Below are 12,987 nucleotides of genomic sequence, written 5' to 3'. Positions count from 1 at the left end.
TGCGACTACCCCTGCCACTAACCACCATCAGAGCCGCCCAGCTTTTTAGAGCTTCGCTTCTATTTCCAAATAAATAACAAGCCATTTCTTTTGCTCCTGGTTATTTACCCATCTTGTGGGTCTGATACTCCTTGCTTCTCAATCCTCCCCCCACACACACACCAGGGTACATGGGCTCACCAGGAAACAGAGAGGGAAAGTGAGAAATCACCCCCCGGGGAGGACGGCCAGGCTGCAGTCCTTTCTCTCTTCTGCTCCTGGGATTTGGGGCACAACACACATGCACAGACCTGGGGTGATTTTCAAGCCAACGGGTCCTGGACACAAAATGCGGTGGGCCATATGGGAGTCCAGTGCTCATCACTATGCCACCTGCTGGCCCCACTTCATATGTCACCAGACTCCTCCATGGCTGACCATGGTTCAAGTCTCAGACCCGGTGGCTTCAAAATCATGCCAGGTGCATGTGTGTGCGTGCTGGAGTTGCTGAGAGGAGAGGAGTGGATTGTGGCATGACCATCGCTCCTGAGGGGTGATTTCGCACTTTCCCTCTCACTGTTTCTGTCTGCCTCCCACCTCCAGCATATGTGCCCAGAGGCAAAAAGACCTCTCTAAAAAAGAGGGGATGGCAAGGTGTCATGGTGGCTAAGGGCATTGGACTCCCACATGGCTGATCATGGTTCGAGTCCCGGACCTGGTGCCTTGTTTTCTCACTTCTTCTTTCTCTCACTCTGTCCCTCTCTGGTCAAATTAAAAAAAATAAATAAATCAAGTTCAATAAAATAATTCTTTTTTTGTTTTTGTTTTTGAGAGGTTTTTGCCATAGGGCATGTGCATTCGCCAGACAGACAGAGACAGAGATAGAAAGTGAGAAATCACCCCCCAGGGGGGGAAGGCAATGTCACAATCCCTTCTCCATTCTCCTCTCAGGTTCTTGGGCATGCACGCACAGGCGCCCGGTGTGAGTTTTAAGCCACCGGGTCTGGGACTCGAACCGTGGTCGGCTACCTGGGAGTCCAGTGACATAGCCATTACACTAACTGCTGGTCCTTGATGGTTGTGCCATCTGTTCCCACGTGGCCTGTGTCGGCTGCAGCATCCAGGCCGCCAGGGAGGCCGACTTCCGATGCCCGCGGTGCCGTGTGGGCATCCAGACCTGAGGCCCACCGCCAAGTCACCAGAAGACCACCAAGTGGCACCTCCAGACCACAGGTGGACGCAGCAGGGCACAAATGGGTCCTAAGAAACGCTTCCCTTCCTTCCTCTGGAGGGAGTGCAGGCAGAAGACCACCCAGAACTATGGATGCGGGTCCAGGGCCTGGAGCCCTTGGCGAAGGCCATGCAAGAGGTAGATTTCCTGCCAAAGATACTGCCGCCCCAGAAGCTGCCAGTGAGCTGGAAACTCTCAGCGGTAAAGCGGGGGGACCTGCCGTGGATGCCAGAGCCTGCTCGGAACACCCACCGATTACGATTACGGAGGTTGTCTGCGGAGATTAGTTCTTAATGTTCCTGAATGTTATCACCTAAGGGACCCCGGGAACACCTAGGGCACAGCCCCCAAATCGCCTTACTGTGTGGCTAGCCCTGGCCCTCCCCCTGCCACTAACCACCATCAGAGCCGCCCAGCTTTTTAGAGCTTCGCTTCTATTTCCAAATAAATAACAAGCCATTTCTTTTGCTCCTGGTTATTTACCCATCTTGTGGGTCTGATACTCCTTGCTTCTCAATCCTCCCCCCACACACACACCAGGGTACATGGGCTCACCAGGAAACAGAGAGGGAAAGTGAGAAATCACCCCCCGGGGAGGACGGCCAGGCTGCAGTCCTTTCTCTCTTCTGCTCCTGGGATTTGGGGCACAACACACATGCACAGACCTGGGGTGATTTTCAAGCCAACGGGTCCTGGACACAAAATGCGGTGGGCCATATGGGAGTCCAGTGCTCATCACTATGCCACCTGCTGGCCCCACTTCATATGTCACCAGACTCCTCCATGGCTGACCATGGTTCAAGTCTCAGACCCGGTGGCTTCAAAATCATGCCAGGTGCATGTGTGTGCGTGCTGGAGTTGCTGAGAGGAGAGGAGTGGATTGTGGCATGACCATCGCTCCTGAGGGGTGATTTCGCACTTTCCCTCTCACTGTTTCTGTCTGCCTCCCACCTCCAGCATATGTGCCCAGAGGCAAAAAGACCTCTCTAAAAAAGAGGGGATGGCAAGGTGTCATGGTGGCTAAGGGCATTGGACTCCCACATGGCTGATCATGGTTCGAGTCCCGGACCTGGTGCCTTGTTTTCTCACTTCTTCTTTCTCTCACTCTGTCCCTCTCTGGTCAAATTAAAAAAAATAAATAAATCAAGTTCAATAAAATAATTCTTTTTTTGTTTTTGTTTTTGAGAGGTTTTTGCCATAGGGCATGTGCATTCGCCAGACAGACAGAGACAGAGATAGAAAGTGAGAAATCACCCCCCAGGGGGGGAAGGCAATGTCACAATCCCTTCTCCATTCTCCTCTCAGGTTCTTGGGCATGCACGCACAGGCGCCCGGTGTGAGTTTTAAGCCACCGGGTCTGGGACTCGAACCGTGGTCGGCTACCTGGGAGTCCAGTGACATAGCCATTACACTAACTGCTGGTCCCCACAATAAAATAATTTTTTAAAAAAGAATAATCTGGAGAACTGCTTTAGATTCTTAGGAAGGGAAGGAGACGTGCAGAGAAATGCGAGGTGCTCACTGCAGTGTGGGTGTTTGGATCCGGGAGAGCAGGGGAAGCAGGAGTACAGGTAATTCAGGCTGAGCGTCTAAGGGAAGAGACCCACGCTGACATTAAGGGACACGGCCAGGCGGTGCACGTGATTTTCTTAGTGAGCCAAGATCTCGCCAGAGCCTGTCTCGCTGGTTCCCATTAGGAAAGCCTCTCTGACTTCCTCTTCTCACAACCTGCCTGTCCACCCTCTCCTACCTAGACTTACCACCCAAGTTTTTCCACTTCAGGGAAGGGAGCTCCAGAACAAAGTCTCCACGCGTGCGTTAGCCGCAGACCCAGGTAAAAACAGGTGTTTGGTGAGTCACTTACGGACAAGATGTGTAAAAAGCTTAGAAACCAGATGGACTCTGATATCAAGAAAGCACAAGCGGGTGTTTCTGACTGGGGAGCACGCGGCAGAAATACCATCTACAGATCTGATTCCTATTTTTCCTTTCCTTTTTAAAAAAAAAATGTTTAATTAAAGTTTCTGCTACAGGGTACATAGGTGCACTGGGGAGGAGGAAAAGTCAGAAATCCCCAGGGGTATGGTCACACTGCAATCCCAGCATGACTTTCAAGCCACCAGGTCCGAGACTGAAGCCCCACAGCTGGCCACGTGGGCTCGGGCACCGTCACCTCCATGCCAGATTTGACATCTTGATTTAAGTCACTGAGGACTTTCCAGAGTAGGCCTGGGACAGGAAAACTCCCAGCTCCTACTACTGGGTAGGTTACATGGTACCAGAACCCGTGGGCACGAGTCCAGCTTTCAACTTCTTTCTCCAAGACTCACCGTCACAGGCTCCTAAGAACTACTGCGTGCCTAGAAGGGCCCTCCACACAAACCCGGGTTCCAGTCCCAGCTCCCCCTGATATTTACAAGGCACTTGGGTTGCTAGGTCCCCCAGTGAGAGCAGACGACATACACCACAGAGTACCCCTCCCCCCACCAGTCAGTAACTAGAGGAAGACAGGTGGAGTAGTGGTTAAAAGTGCTAGACGCCCACATGGCCAACGGTGGTTCAAGTCCCGGACCCGGGGGCTTACTTTCTCACTTTCCCTCTCTCTCTGATCAAAGTGGAAAATAATATTAATAAAGCTGAGTAAAGATAATTCTTAAAAAAAGACAAAGCATCATCTATCTACTGTGTCCCAGGCTTCTTTATTTAAGAACAAAGTGATGAGTGTGATGGGGATCAAAATCAAGAGCGTCATTTAACTTCGACTTCCCTCCAACCAGCTTCCCCAAAACTCCCGACCGCCACCCTTCGTGTCCCCACCGCCTTCCTTAGTGAATGAAGAACTCGATCCCCAAAGCCCTGGTACATACCTCCAGGCCCTCTCCCCCTGCTCCCCATTTTAAGGAAGGGCAGGCATCTCAATTGGAATGCATGGGAGAGCCCAGAGTGGTGACAGAGACCGGGGGAAAGGCTTCCCCCTCAGGGAAAGGGACCGAGGAGTACAGCGAGGTAAAATGAGGGCTCCCGTAGCCTGGGGTACCAAAATGGGGCCCTGGGGCGAGAGGAAAGGGTACTGGTCCCCCTGAGAAAGGAGAGCCAGCAGCCTCGAAATCTTCTCGCTGCACGTAGTCGCTGCTCGACCTCTTGCCCTTCTGGCGGCGGTTACAGAACCACACTCGGACCACCTGGGAGAGATGACAAGGTGACTCAGACCACCCCGTTGGCTCCCAGGGGGATCTGGCTTCCTGGATGTTTTGCCCACAGCCACAGGAAGAGCCCGAGCATGGGAAAGACTGGGGAGAGGGGGGGCCGCACGGGTGGGGCACTCACGTCCTTCTCCAGCCCGAGCTGCTGGGCGATGTGGCCGATCTGCTGCAGCGTGGGCTTCGGGCACTGCAGAAACATATTCTCCAAGTTGCCCCGCACGCGGTTCTCGATACTGGTCCGCTTTCTCTTTCGGGCCTGCACTAGGGTCTCCGCTTTGCATATCTGAGCAGGTGGGGAGGTGGGGAGTGAGATACCACAGGCTTTGGCAACAGAGTCCGAGTCGGAGTCGGAGACTCCAGAGTGAATCGCTGCAGGAGCCATGATTGGCTGTGCCAATCAGAGCCAAATGATGTGAATAAGAAGGGCCCCATGGGGTCAGCAGGTGGTGTGGCGCTGGACTCCCACATAGCCGACCGCGGTTCAAGTCCCAGACCTGGCAACTTGCTTCGTCACTTTCCCCTTCTCCCTCTGATCAAATTAAAATATTAAAAACAATAACAAATGAAATGAAATAAATAGTTCTTTAAAAATATAAATAAGGGCTCTGGTGCATGCTTCAGGTCAGCGGTCTGGACCTTCTCCCAGCAGAACTGAGAAGTTCTACATACACTATTCCCGTGAGAGCCCTCGCTCTGCAGAGAGAAAGCAGTAAGCCAGGGAGGGGGGGCGAAGGAAATCGGGCTGAAGTGCACCCCTCCCGTCCCCCCTCACCTCCTGAAGATTTTCGTTGTTGTCGGCTTCCTCCACCCACTTCTGCAGCAGAGGCCGAAGCTTGCACATGTTCTTGAAACTGAGCTGCAGCGCTTCGAAACGGCAGATGGTCGTCTGGCTGAACACCTTCCCTGGGGAGGGGGTGAAAGAACCAGCATGAGGCTGGACTCAGGGCCCCTGTGGCCTTCAGACCCAGGCTTGGCCACCTCTCCCTGTCCTCTGAAGATCCCACCTCTTCCCAGAGGAAGCTCAAAGTCCAAGGGCCTTTTCCCCACCCCTCCACCCTTCCCTTCCCTCCTGCTCTCATGGGCGAGGCCAGAGCCTGCCTGAGACTCCCTCCCACACTCCCTGGGGGGGGGGAAGGAAAGGCCCTTCTGGGAGAGATGTCCCCCTGGGTCAGAACGTGCCGAGAGGGACCCACCAAAGAGAACCCCCAGGGTGAGCCCCACATCAGCCTGGGTGTATCCTAGGGTGATCCTCTTCTGCTTTAAGAGCTTGGCAAACTGCTCCAGTTCTTTCTGCAGCGCTTCGATGTCCTGCGACTGCATTTCAAAAGGCAGAAGACACGGCGAAACATGAAACATCTCATTTATACCCTCCCCTCCCATCTGGTCCGAGAACCTGACCGTGGCCCCAAGGAAGGCTCTGCGGGAGTAGCCCTCGCTCACAGCTGACAGCTGGAAATGAGCTGTCTACACCATCCTAGTCACTGCTCAGACTCGTGCATGTGACAAGGGGCTGCTCACCCCCCAGACTGGCACATCCAGTAGAAGGGGGACCATGCAAGGGTGAAAAGGCAGGTCCTGGAGCAGCAGAGGTGCTTCTCCACGAGGACGCCTGTCGAGCTGCGAAGCCCGCTTGCTCTCACTTTATATAGAGTCTCTGTCTCAACTCTCACTCCTAACTTGAGGAAGTTGTGAGAAATAAAGACCACCACGTCTGATTCCTTCAAAAAAAATAAAAAGAATTATTGGGACCAGCAGTTGGCGTAACGGCTATGTTGCTGGACTCCCATGTAGTTGACAGTAGTTCAAGTCTTGGACCTGGTGGCTTAAACTCACACCAGGCACATGTGTGTACATGCCCAAGATCCTGAGAGGAGAATGGAGAAGGGATTGCGGTGTGGCCATCCCCCCTGGGGGGTGATTTCTTGCTTTCTGTCTTTCTGGTGAACACCCACGCCCTGTAGCAAAAACTCTCCAAAAAGAAAAAAACCTGAATTTTTATTTTTAAAATTATTATTATTATCACTATTATTATTATTATTATTATTGGAGAGGTTTTAGCTACAGGGTGCATACACTTGCCAGAAAGACAGAGAGGGAGAGAGAAAGACAGAAGGTGAGAAATAACCCCCCACCCCAGGGCGGATGGCCACGCCGCAATCCCTTCTCCTCCATTCTCCTCTCAGGATCTTGGGCACGCACACGCACACACACCCAGTTTGAGTTTAAGGCACACACACCCAGTTTGAGTTTAAGCCACCGGGTGTGGGACTCGAAACAGTCGACTACATGGGAGTCTGGCAACATAGCCATTATGCCAACTGCTGGCCCCATCATTATTATTTTAAAGAATTATTTATTTAATTACATTTGCTTTGTTTTTAAGAGATTTTTGCTAAAGGGCGTATGCCAGAGAGTCTGAGACCAAAAGCAGAAATCACCCCCTGGGGTGGGGGGGATGGCCAGGCCACAGTCCCTTCTCTATTCTCCTCTCAGGATCTTGGGCACACAGGCACATGCACCCGGTGAGTTTGAAGTCTCTGGGTCCGGGACTCAAACCCCAGTCAACTACACGGGAGTCCAGTGACATAATCATTACACCATCTGCTGGTCCCCATCATCATCATTATTATTATTTTTAAATTTGACCAGAGGGAGAAAGGGAAAGGGAGAAAGCAAGCTGCCGGGTCCGGGACTTGAACCGCAGTCGGCCATGTGGGAATCCAGCACCTTTACCCACCACACCATTATTATTTTTTATTTTGACCTGAGAGAGACAGAAAGAGATTGAAAGATACAGTAAGAAAGCAAGCTGCCAGGTCCAGGACTCAAACCCTATCAATCATGGTCTAACAACCACACCACTTGTCAGCCCCACCATGTCTTATTCTAAATGCAATGTACTGGGGACCAGCAGCTGGTGTAATGGCTACGTCGCTGGACTCCCATGTAGTCGGACTGCAGTTAGAATCCCGGACCCGGTGGCTTAAACTCACATCAGGTACGTGTGTGCATGCGTGCCCATGATCCCGAGAGGAGAATGGAGGAGAAGGGATTGCGGTGTGGCCATCCCTGCTAGGGGGTGATTCTCACTTTCTGTCTCTGTCTTTCTGGCAAGCGCACACACCCTAAAGCAAAAACCCCTCCCCCTTACAAAAATGCAATATATTAGTTCTTTGTTTTGTTCGTTTGTTTAAGAATCATTTATTTATTTAATTCCATTTGTTATTGTTATTTTTTAATTTGACCAAAGAGAGAAAGCAGGCCGCCAGGTCCAGAACTCTAACCAAGGTCAGCCATGTGGGAGTCCAGCGTAATCCACCATCCCACCTGCTGGCCCGAAATATACTATTTCTAAATAGGGGAAGGGGAAGCCAAAATCTGGAGTGTTTGTAAAAGAAAATGATGGTCAATGGGATTTTACCTTTTGAGGTTTTTTTTTTTTTTTTTAGGTTTTTACCATAGGGCATGTGTGCTCACCAGACAAAGACAGAAAGGGAAATTGAGAAATCACTCCCCAGGTCACGCTGGAATCCCTTCTCCTCCACTCTCTTGGGATTTGGGGCACACACGCACACAAGGCACCTGGCATGATTTTCCAAGCCTCTGGGTCCAGGACTCAAACCGTGGTCTGCCGTGTGGGAATCCAAGCGCCTTAACCTCCATGCCACCTACTAGCTCCAGATAAATGTTTAAGGAGGTGTTTACTGCCCTGATTTGATGGCTATACATTATATTCCCAGACTGAAAAACCACGGTACCCTTTAAACATGGACAACTGTTACATGCTAATTAAAACGCACAAGCCATCAATTCCCTGTGCTGTGAACCCCGCTTCGAGGGGCCACAAACTATGACATAGCATACGTCTACACAAACGCACTGTAACAAGTCCTAGGTATTTATGAGAGGGTTGGATAGAGTGCTTGGAATATGCACGGTGCCCATGTTTTTATTGAAAAGTCTGATCATCCCTTCCTTTTGTAAGAGAGGGCTTCACTGTCTCCTTCCTGAGGAGCTGGGCTGCTGGGTGCACAGCTGCCGGGCTCTGTCACCTCTTCTTTCTCATGGATCTTTCTGCCTATAGAAGCATCCTCCTTGAGTGGAGCAGACTGAGAGCGCCTTTCGCCACGGCTGCTACACAAGGTAGACAAAAACCCTGGCCACGTGGAGCTCACACCTGAGTGTGCTGAGACCATAATTATCCGCCTGAACACCAGTGCTATGGCAAAGAGGGAAGCAGGGTGGGAGGGGGGCCGCGGTGGTTGAGGGCGTTGGATTCCCACATGGTCGACCATGGTTCGAGCCCCTGGCCTGGCAGCTTGCTTTCTCACTTTCCCTTTCTTTTTCTCACTCTTCCTCTCTGGTCAAATTGAAATAAATCAATATATAAATAAATGCATTTAAAATAAAATAAAAAAAAAAAAGATGGGGCTAGCAAACCACGTTTTGAGTCCCAGACCTGGAGGCTTGCTTTTTCACTCCCCTCCCTGCCACTCTAGCCTTCTCTGGTCAAAGTAAAAACTACATCTTTCTATCTATATAATTAAATAATTCTTTAAAAAATAACACATAAAAAGATGTCCAAAGGTGGTGACGTTTAGCTAAGGGGACGCGCCAGTGCGAGGCCCTGAGCAGCCCGTGCCGCGGGAAGGCAGCCAGCGGGAATGGGAAGGTTCGGAGTGCACGGGGCGGCTGTCCAGGTCCTGCAGCAGCTGCAGTGACTGGCTGGGTTTACTCACACGAGGAGCCACTGAAGGGCTTTATGGAAATGAGATCTCACATTTTGGCTTTCGTCACTTTTTACAACAGACTTAGTCGATGGCCGCCGACTGTAAAGCGACGCGGGCTTAGCCAGGCAGGCCACTGCAGGGACCCCAGCACAGAGGCCGGGATCTGAAAGCGGGGGAGGGCACGGCTGATCCGAGGCATGCTGGAGAGGTAGATAAGAGAGTTCCGTGCGGATTGGATGAAGGAGGTGACCGCAACCGACCGAGATTGGCTTTGGCCTCCAGCAACCGTGCGATGGGCTGGAATGGATCTGGCATGGATCCGGGGCCACCAAAGCTGGAGCTGGAAACCGCAATAGCCACTAGACGTCCGCGTGGAATTTAAGCCTTGGAGGTGATGAGAGGAAGGTGGGGAGACCGAGCAGAGGCCGAAGCACCGCGCACCGGGGCACGGAGGACACTGAGCCAGCCGGAGGGGCCAGAGAGAAAAGCCGGCCGTGTGGCCCACGGTTTCCACGGCAATCGGTTGTATCAAACAGACTCATCTTCACTCCCCACTTGGGCTCAGCCGACAACGCCAAGTTGGAAATGCCCTCGGCTGTCTCCTCGGCTTTTCCAAATCCTAGCTGGGGATTCGGAGCGAGGCCCACCCATGTTCCAATCCCTACTTCATCGCTGAGCAGTGGAGACCCGCGGGATAGGCTCACCGGCCCTCCCTGGGCGATCGCCCGGCTAATGAGATAATGATGGACGAGCCGAGCACACCGCCCGGCACTTAGGAAGTGCGCCAAGTGCGCCGCAGTGGGCAGCCTTTATCATTCAAGGCCCTGCCGTCGCCTCCCGCCAAGAGTCTGGGCTCCTTCGGGCTGCAGCAACCACTCACACCTGCGAGGGCCCAGGGCCCTACTCCATCTCTGATTGCTTCCACTTGTCGCTTCAGAGGACGGGGAGACTCAACTACGAGCTCCCAGCGGGGCTGGACGTGGAAGGCCTCGGTTCCCTCCGCACACGCACTTGCAGAGCGGCTTGGAGAGAAGTTCTCCGGGGCCCAGCCTGGGTCCTCCTTCGCCAGGGTGTGCACTTTCCGTAAGGCTGACTCACTGACCCGAGGCAGAGCCGGGGTCGGACAAGCCCTAAACTTGACTGCAGGTAACCCAACTCCGCACATCCACACTCGGCCGGCGGGAGCAGCTATCAGAAGCCGGTCACACCCTAGCCTTTCGGGAACAATGAGGCAGGATAAGCGCTGTTTGTACCCTCAGGTCACGCTTAACCCAGAGGCCAAGATCCTAGGTCAGACAGACAGTTTGCAAGAAGGGCCAGGCATGATTAAAGGGACTCAAACAAACCCCATGCTGGGTCCGGGGCCAGGCTGCAACGGGCCGGTGACCTGAACCTGGGCAGGCCTTTGCTTGACAAGGGCCAGCCTGGGCCACCCCGACTCCCAGGAAGCCCCTGACCTCACCTGTGGCTCCCACTCCAAATTCCGCCTTCTCCTCCCCACCTTGCCGCTGCCTCCCGGGTCGGCCCACAGTCCCCGCAGCCCTCTGTGCCCAGGGCAGCCGGGTTCCAGGCCTGGGCACCTGCAGATGGCCATTTCCCCTTGTCAGGGCTGCTGCCCACAGGGCCCCTGCCCACACCGTCCCCTCGCGGCTCACTTGCCTCCTCGGGGTTTTGCTCCGGGCTCTCCTTCTCCAGCTTCACGTCAGCAAGAGGGGCAGCACAGGGCTCTGGGGAGGCCCCCTCCGAGTTCCTCTCCCCCCCTGCTCCCACCTCGCCTTCAAGCTGGGACATCTCCAGGCTGTTCGGGGGCACCAGCCCCACTCCGACTGGAGGCCCACAGTAAGCCATCCCTCCACAGAACTCATAGGGTGGGGGGCATGGAGGAATCCCCCACATCTCAGAGTCTGGCCCAACCCCGGGCCGATTCCTGGGCCACCAGGAGGGCCTTGGAAGCTTAGCCAGGTCCGAGGGTCAATCCAGCCCGGCTCCGGCCCCCCTGGCCCATCCCCTCCACCTCCTGGCGGGGGTGAGAAGGCGAACTCTGAAGCTGGGTGCCCCGCCATGGGGAAAAAAGGCTCCCCAAGCCGGGGGCCTGGAGGAATGAGGGCTCGCCCGGGGACTGCTCCTCACCTCTCTCCCTCCCAATCCCACCCACTAGCCTTGACCTCTGGCCCCGCCCCCTCGATGGGTGGAGAAGATGGTGGGGGTGGGAGAAACTGAGGCGGAGGGTGTTTGCCTGAAGGCAGCCTGGGTGTACGTCGTTGGGAGAGCCAGGGAGACCGGGCCGGGCGCCCCTCCAAGCCAAAGTGCTGACCCCCATGGACCTTCCCGTTCAGCCCCCGACAGACTGGCCGCCCCGAGCCCTGCACACCCTCTTCTGTCCCTGTTCAGGACACTGGGTGCCTGACCTGCTCTCCAAAGACGCCTGGCACCGTCCCCTCCCTGGGGCCCAGCTGCCTCTCCGCTCCCCCATGTTCACGTGCCTAGGACTTCTAGGGCCACCCCTAAGCCGTCCACGGCCAGGTGCACACTGGCCTGCTGCCCTGACTGGCCCCCTCCACCCTGCCGGAACCCTGACGTTCCCATCCAGACACTGGCCAAGCCCTGTTATCTGCAGGCTCGATGCCCGGCTCCCGGTCGCCCAGCAAGTCCCACCCATGCCAGGGCAATGGCAGATGAGCCTCCATCCCACACCCCAGCTTCTGGCTCCGGTCTTCTCTATCAGACTCTGAGACTCCGAGACTGACCCCGCTTCCCCCTTGTAAGGGCTAGGCCGGATGGACTGGGCTGAGTTTCCCAGACAGAAGGACCTGCACCCCCTTAGGCCCCCCTGCAGGACCCGTGCATCAGGCTTCTCCCACCTCAGCCCTGCTCTCCCTCCCCCACCGCTCCAGCCCTGGCCTCCAGCCCTAGGCCCTGGGTGGGGAAAACCAAGGGGGGGGTGTTGAGAAAAAAAAAAATCTGACTTCAGGTTCAAAGAGGCCTGGGAGGGACTGGGGGGGAAGGGGGCAGGACAATGGCCTTGGCTGGACAATCCCGGTCCCCAGAGGGGGCAGCGCTAACCCTAAACAAGTGCTCAACCCTTGAATGGGCCTGGATGGCTCCCCTGGGGACAGCTTCCTGCCCCCCAACCCCCAGCCCCAATCCCCTCAGAGGGGGCTCTGGGTGGCTAAAAGCAACTCCAGCAAACCCCCTTCCCAATCCCCTCAAAGCCTGAGCCTCAGACAGGCACTGAAGGCCCCCCACTGGGGGCGAGGTATCCCTTTACCCTTCCTAGGGGGACTCAGGTCCAGCCTCGTAATCCCCTCCCCCAGGCCACGGATGTGCTCTGTCTAGGGGGACTGGCTGGAGGGAAGGAGCCCCAAAGTAGAGAGTGACTGTGTGTAGGGGTTGTGCGAGGAGGGCAGCCAGAGCTGTCCTGAGAGCTGGCACTGCTGGCCTGGGCCTCCACCCTGTTTGCAAGAGAATGGCCTTCCAGTGCCTGTCTGCCGGGGAGAGTATTTGTCTGCCCCCTAACGTGCCCCAAAGCAGGCCCTGGGGAAAATCGGGGGTCTTTAGAAAGGCTCTGGCCACAGCTCCCCGAGGCCTTGAAGCCCAGAATCCCCATGAGGGACGCGGACTTCTGCAGGTCGCTGGCTCCAGGCTCCGCCCTGGCTGGGGCTGTTTGCTGTCGCCTTCTGAGGGTCCCTGTGTCCTGTGGGTGCGACCCGGACTGGCCAGCTGCAGTCACCTTGCCGGGATCTGCGAGTCCTTCGAGCATCCAAGCTGTGGCCCTGCACGGTCGCGTCTCCCACCTGCGCAGACTTTGGGGCGCCTAACTGCTCGCACGCATTTCCGGATCTAC

The 12,987-nt window shown here is 55.0% G+C and overlaps 1 protein-coding gene across 1 annotated transcript; it reads right to left on the bottom strand.

Annotated features, from left to right (window-relative positions):
- Positions 1 to 3,902: 3,902 nt before the first annotated feature.
- On the bottom strand, positions 3,903 to 11,206 carry POU5F1 (POU class 5 homeobox 1). Its single transcript, XM_006172245.2, is given in 6 exon segments — positions 3,903 to 4,392; positions 4,538 to 4,696; positions 5,186 to 5,316; positions 5,607 to 5,727; positions 10,803 to 11,056; positions 11,059 to 11,206. Coding segments are annotated over 6 exon segments (1,080 nt in total). The 3' UTR covers positions 3,903 to 4,125.
- Between the last annotated feature and the right edge of the window lie 1,781 nt (positions 11,207 to 12,987).

The sequence above is a fragment of the Tupaia chinensis genome, unplaced genomic scaffold (genome assembly GCF_000334495.1).
Source record: "Tupaia chinensis unplaced genomic scaffold, TupChi_1.0 Scaffold000176_1, whole genome shotgun sequence".
In the NCBI taxonomy this organism is placed as follows: domain Eukaryota; kingdom Metazoa; phylum Chordata; class Mammalia; order Scandentia; family Tupaiidae; genus Tupaia; species Tupaia belangeri.
This window is presented reverse-complemented; position numbering and strand designations above follow the sequence as displayed.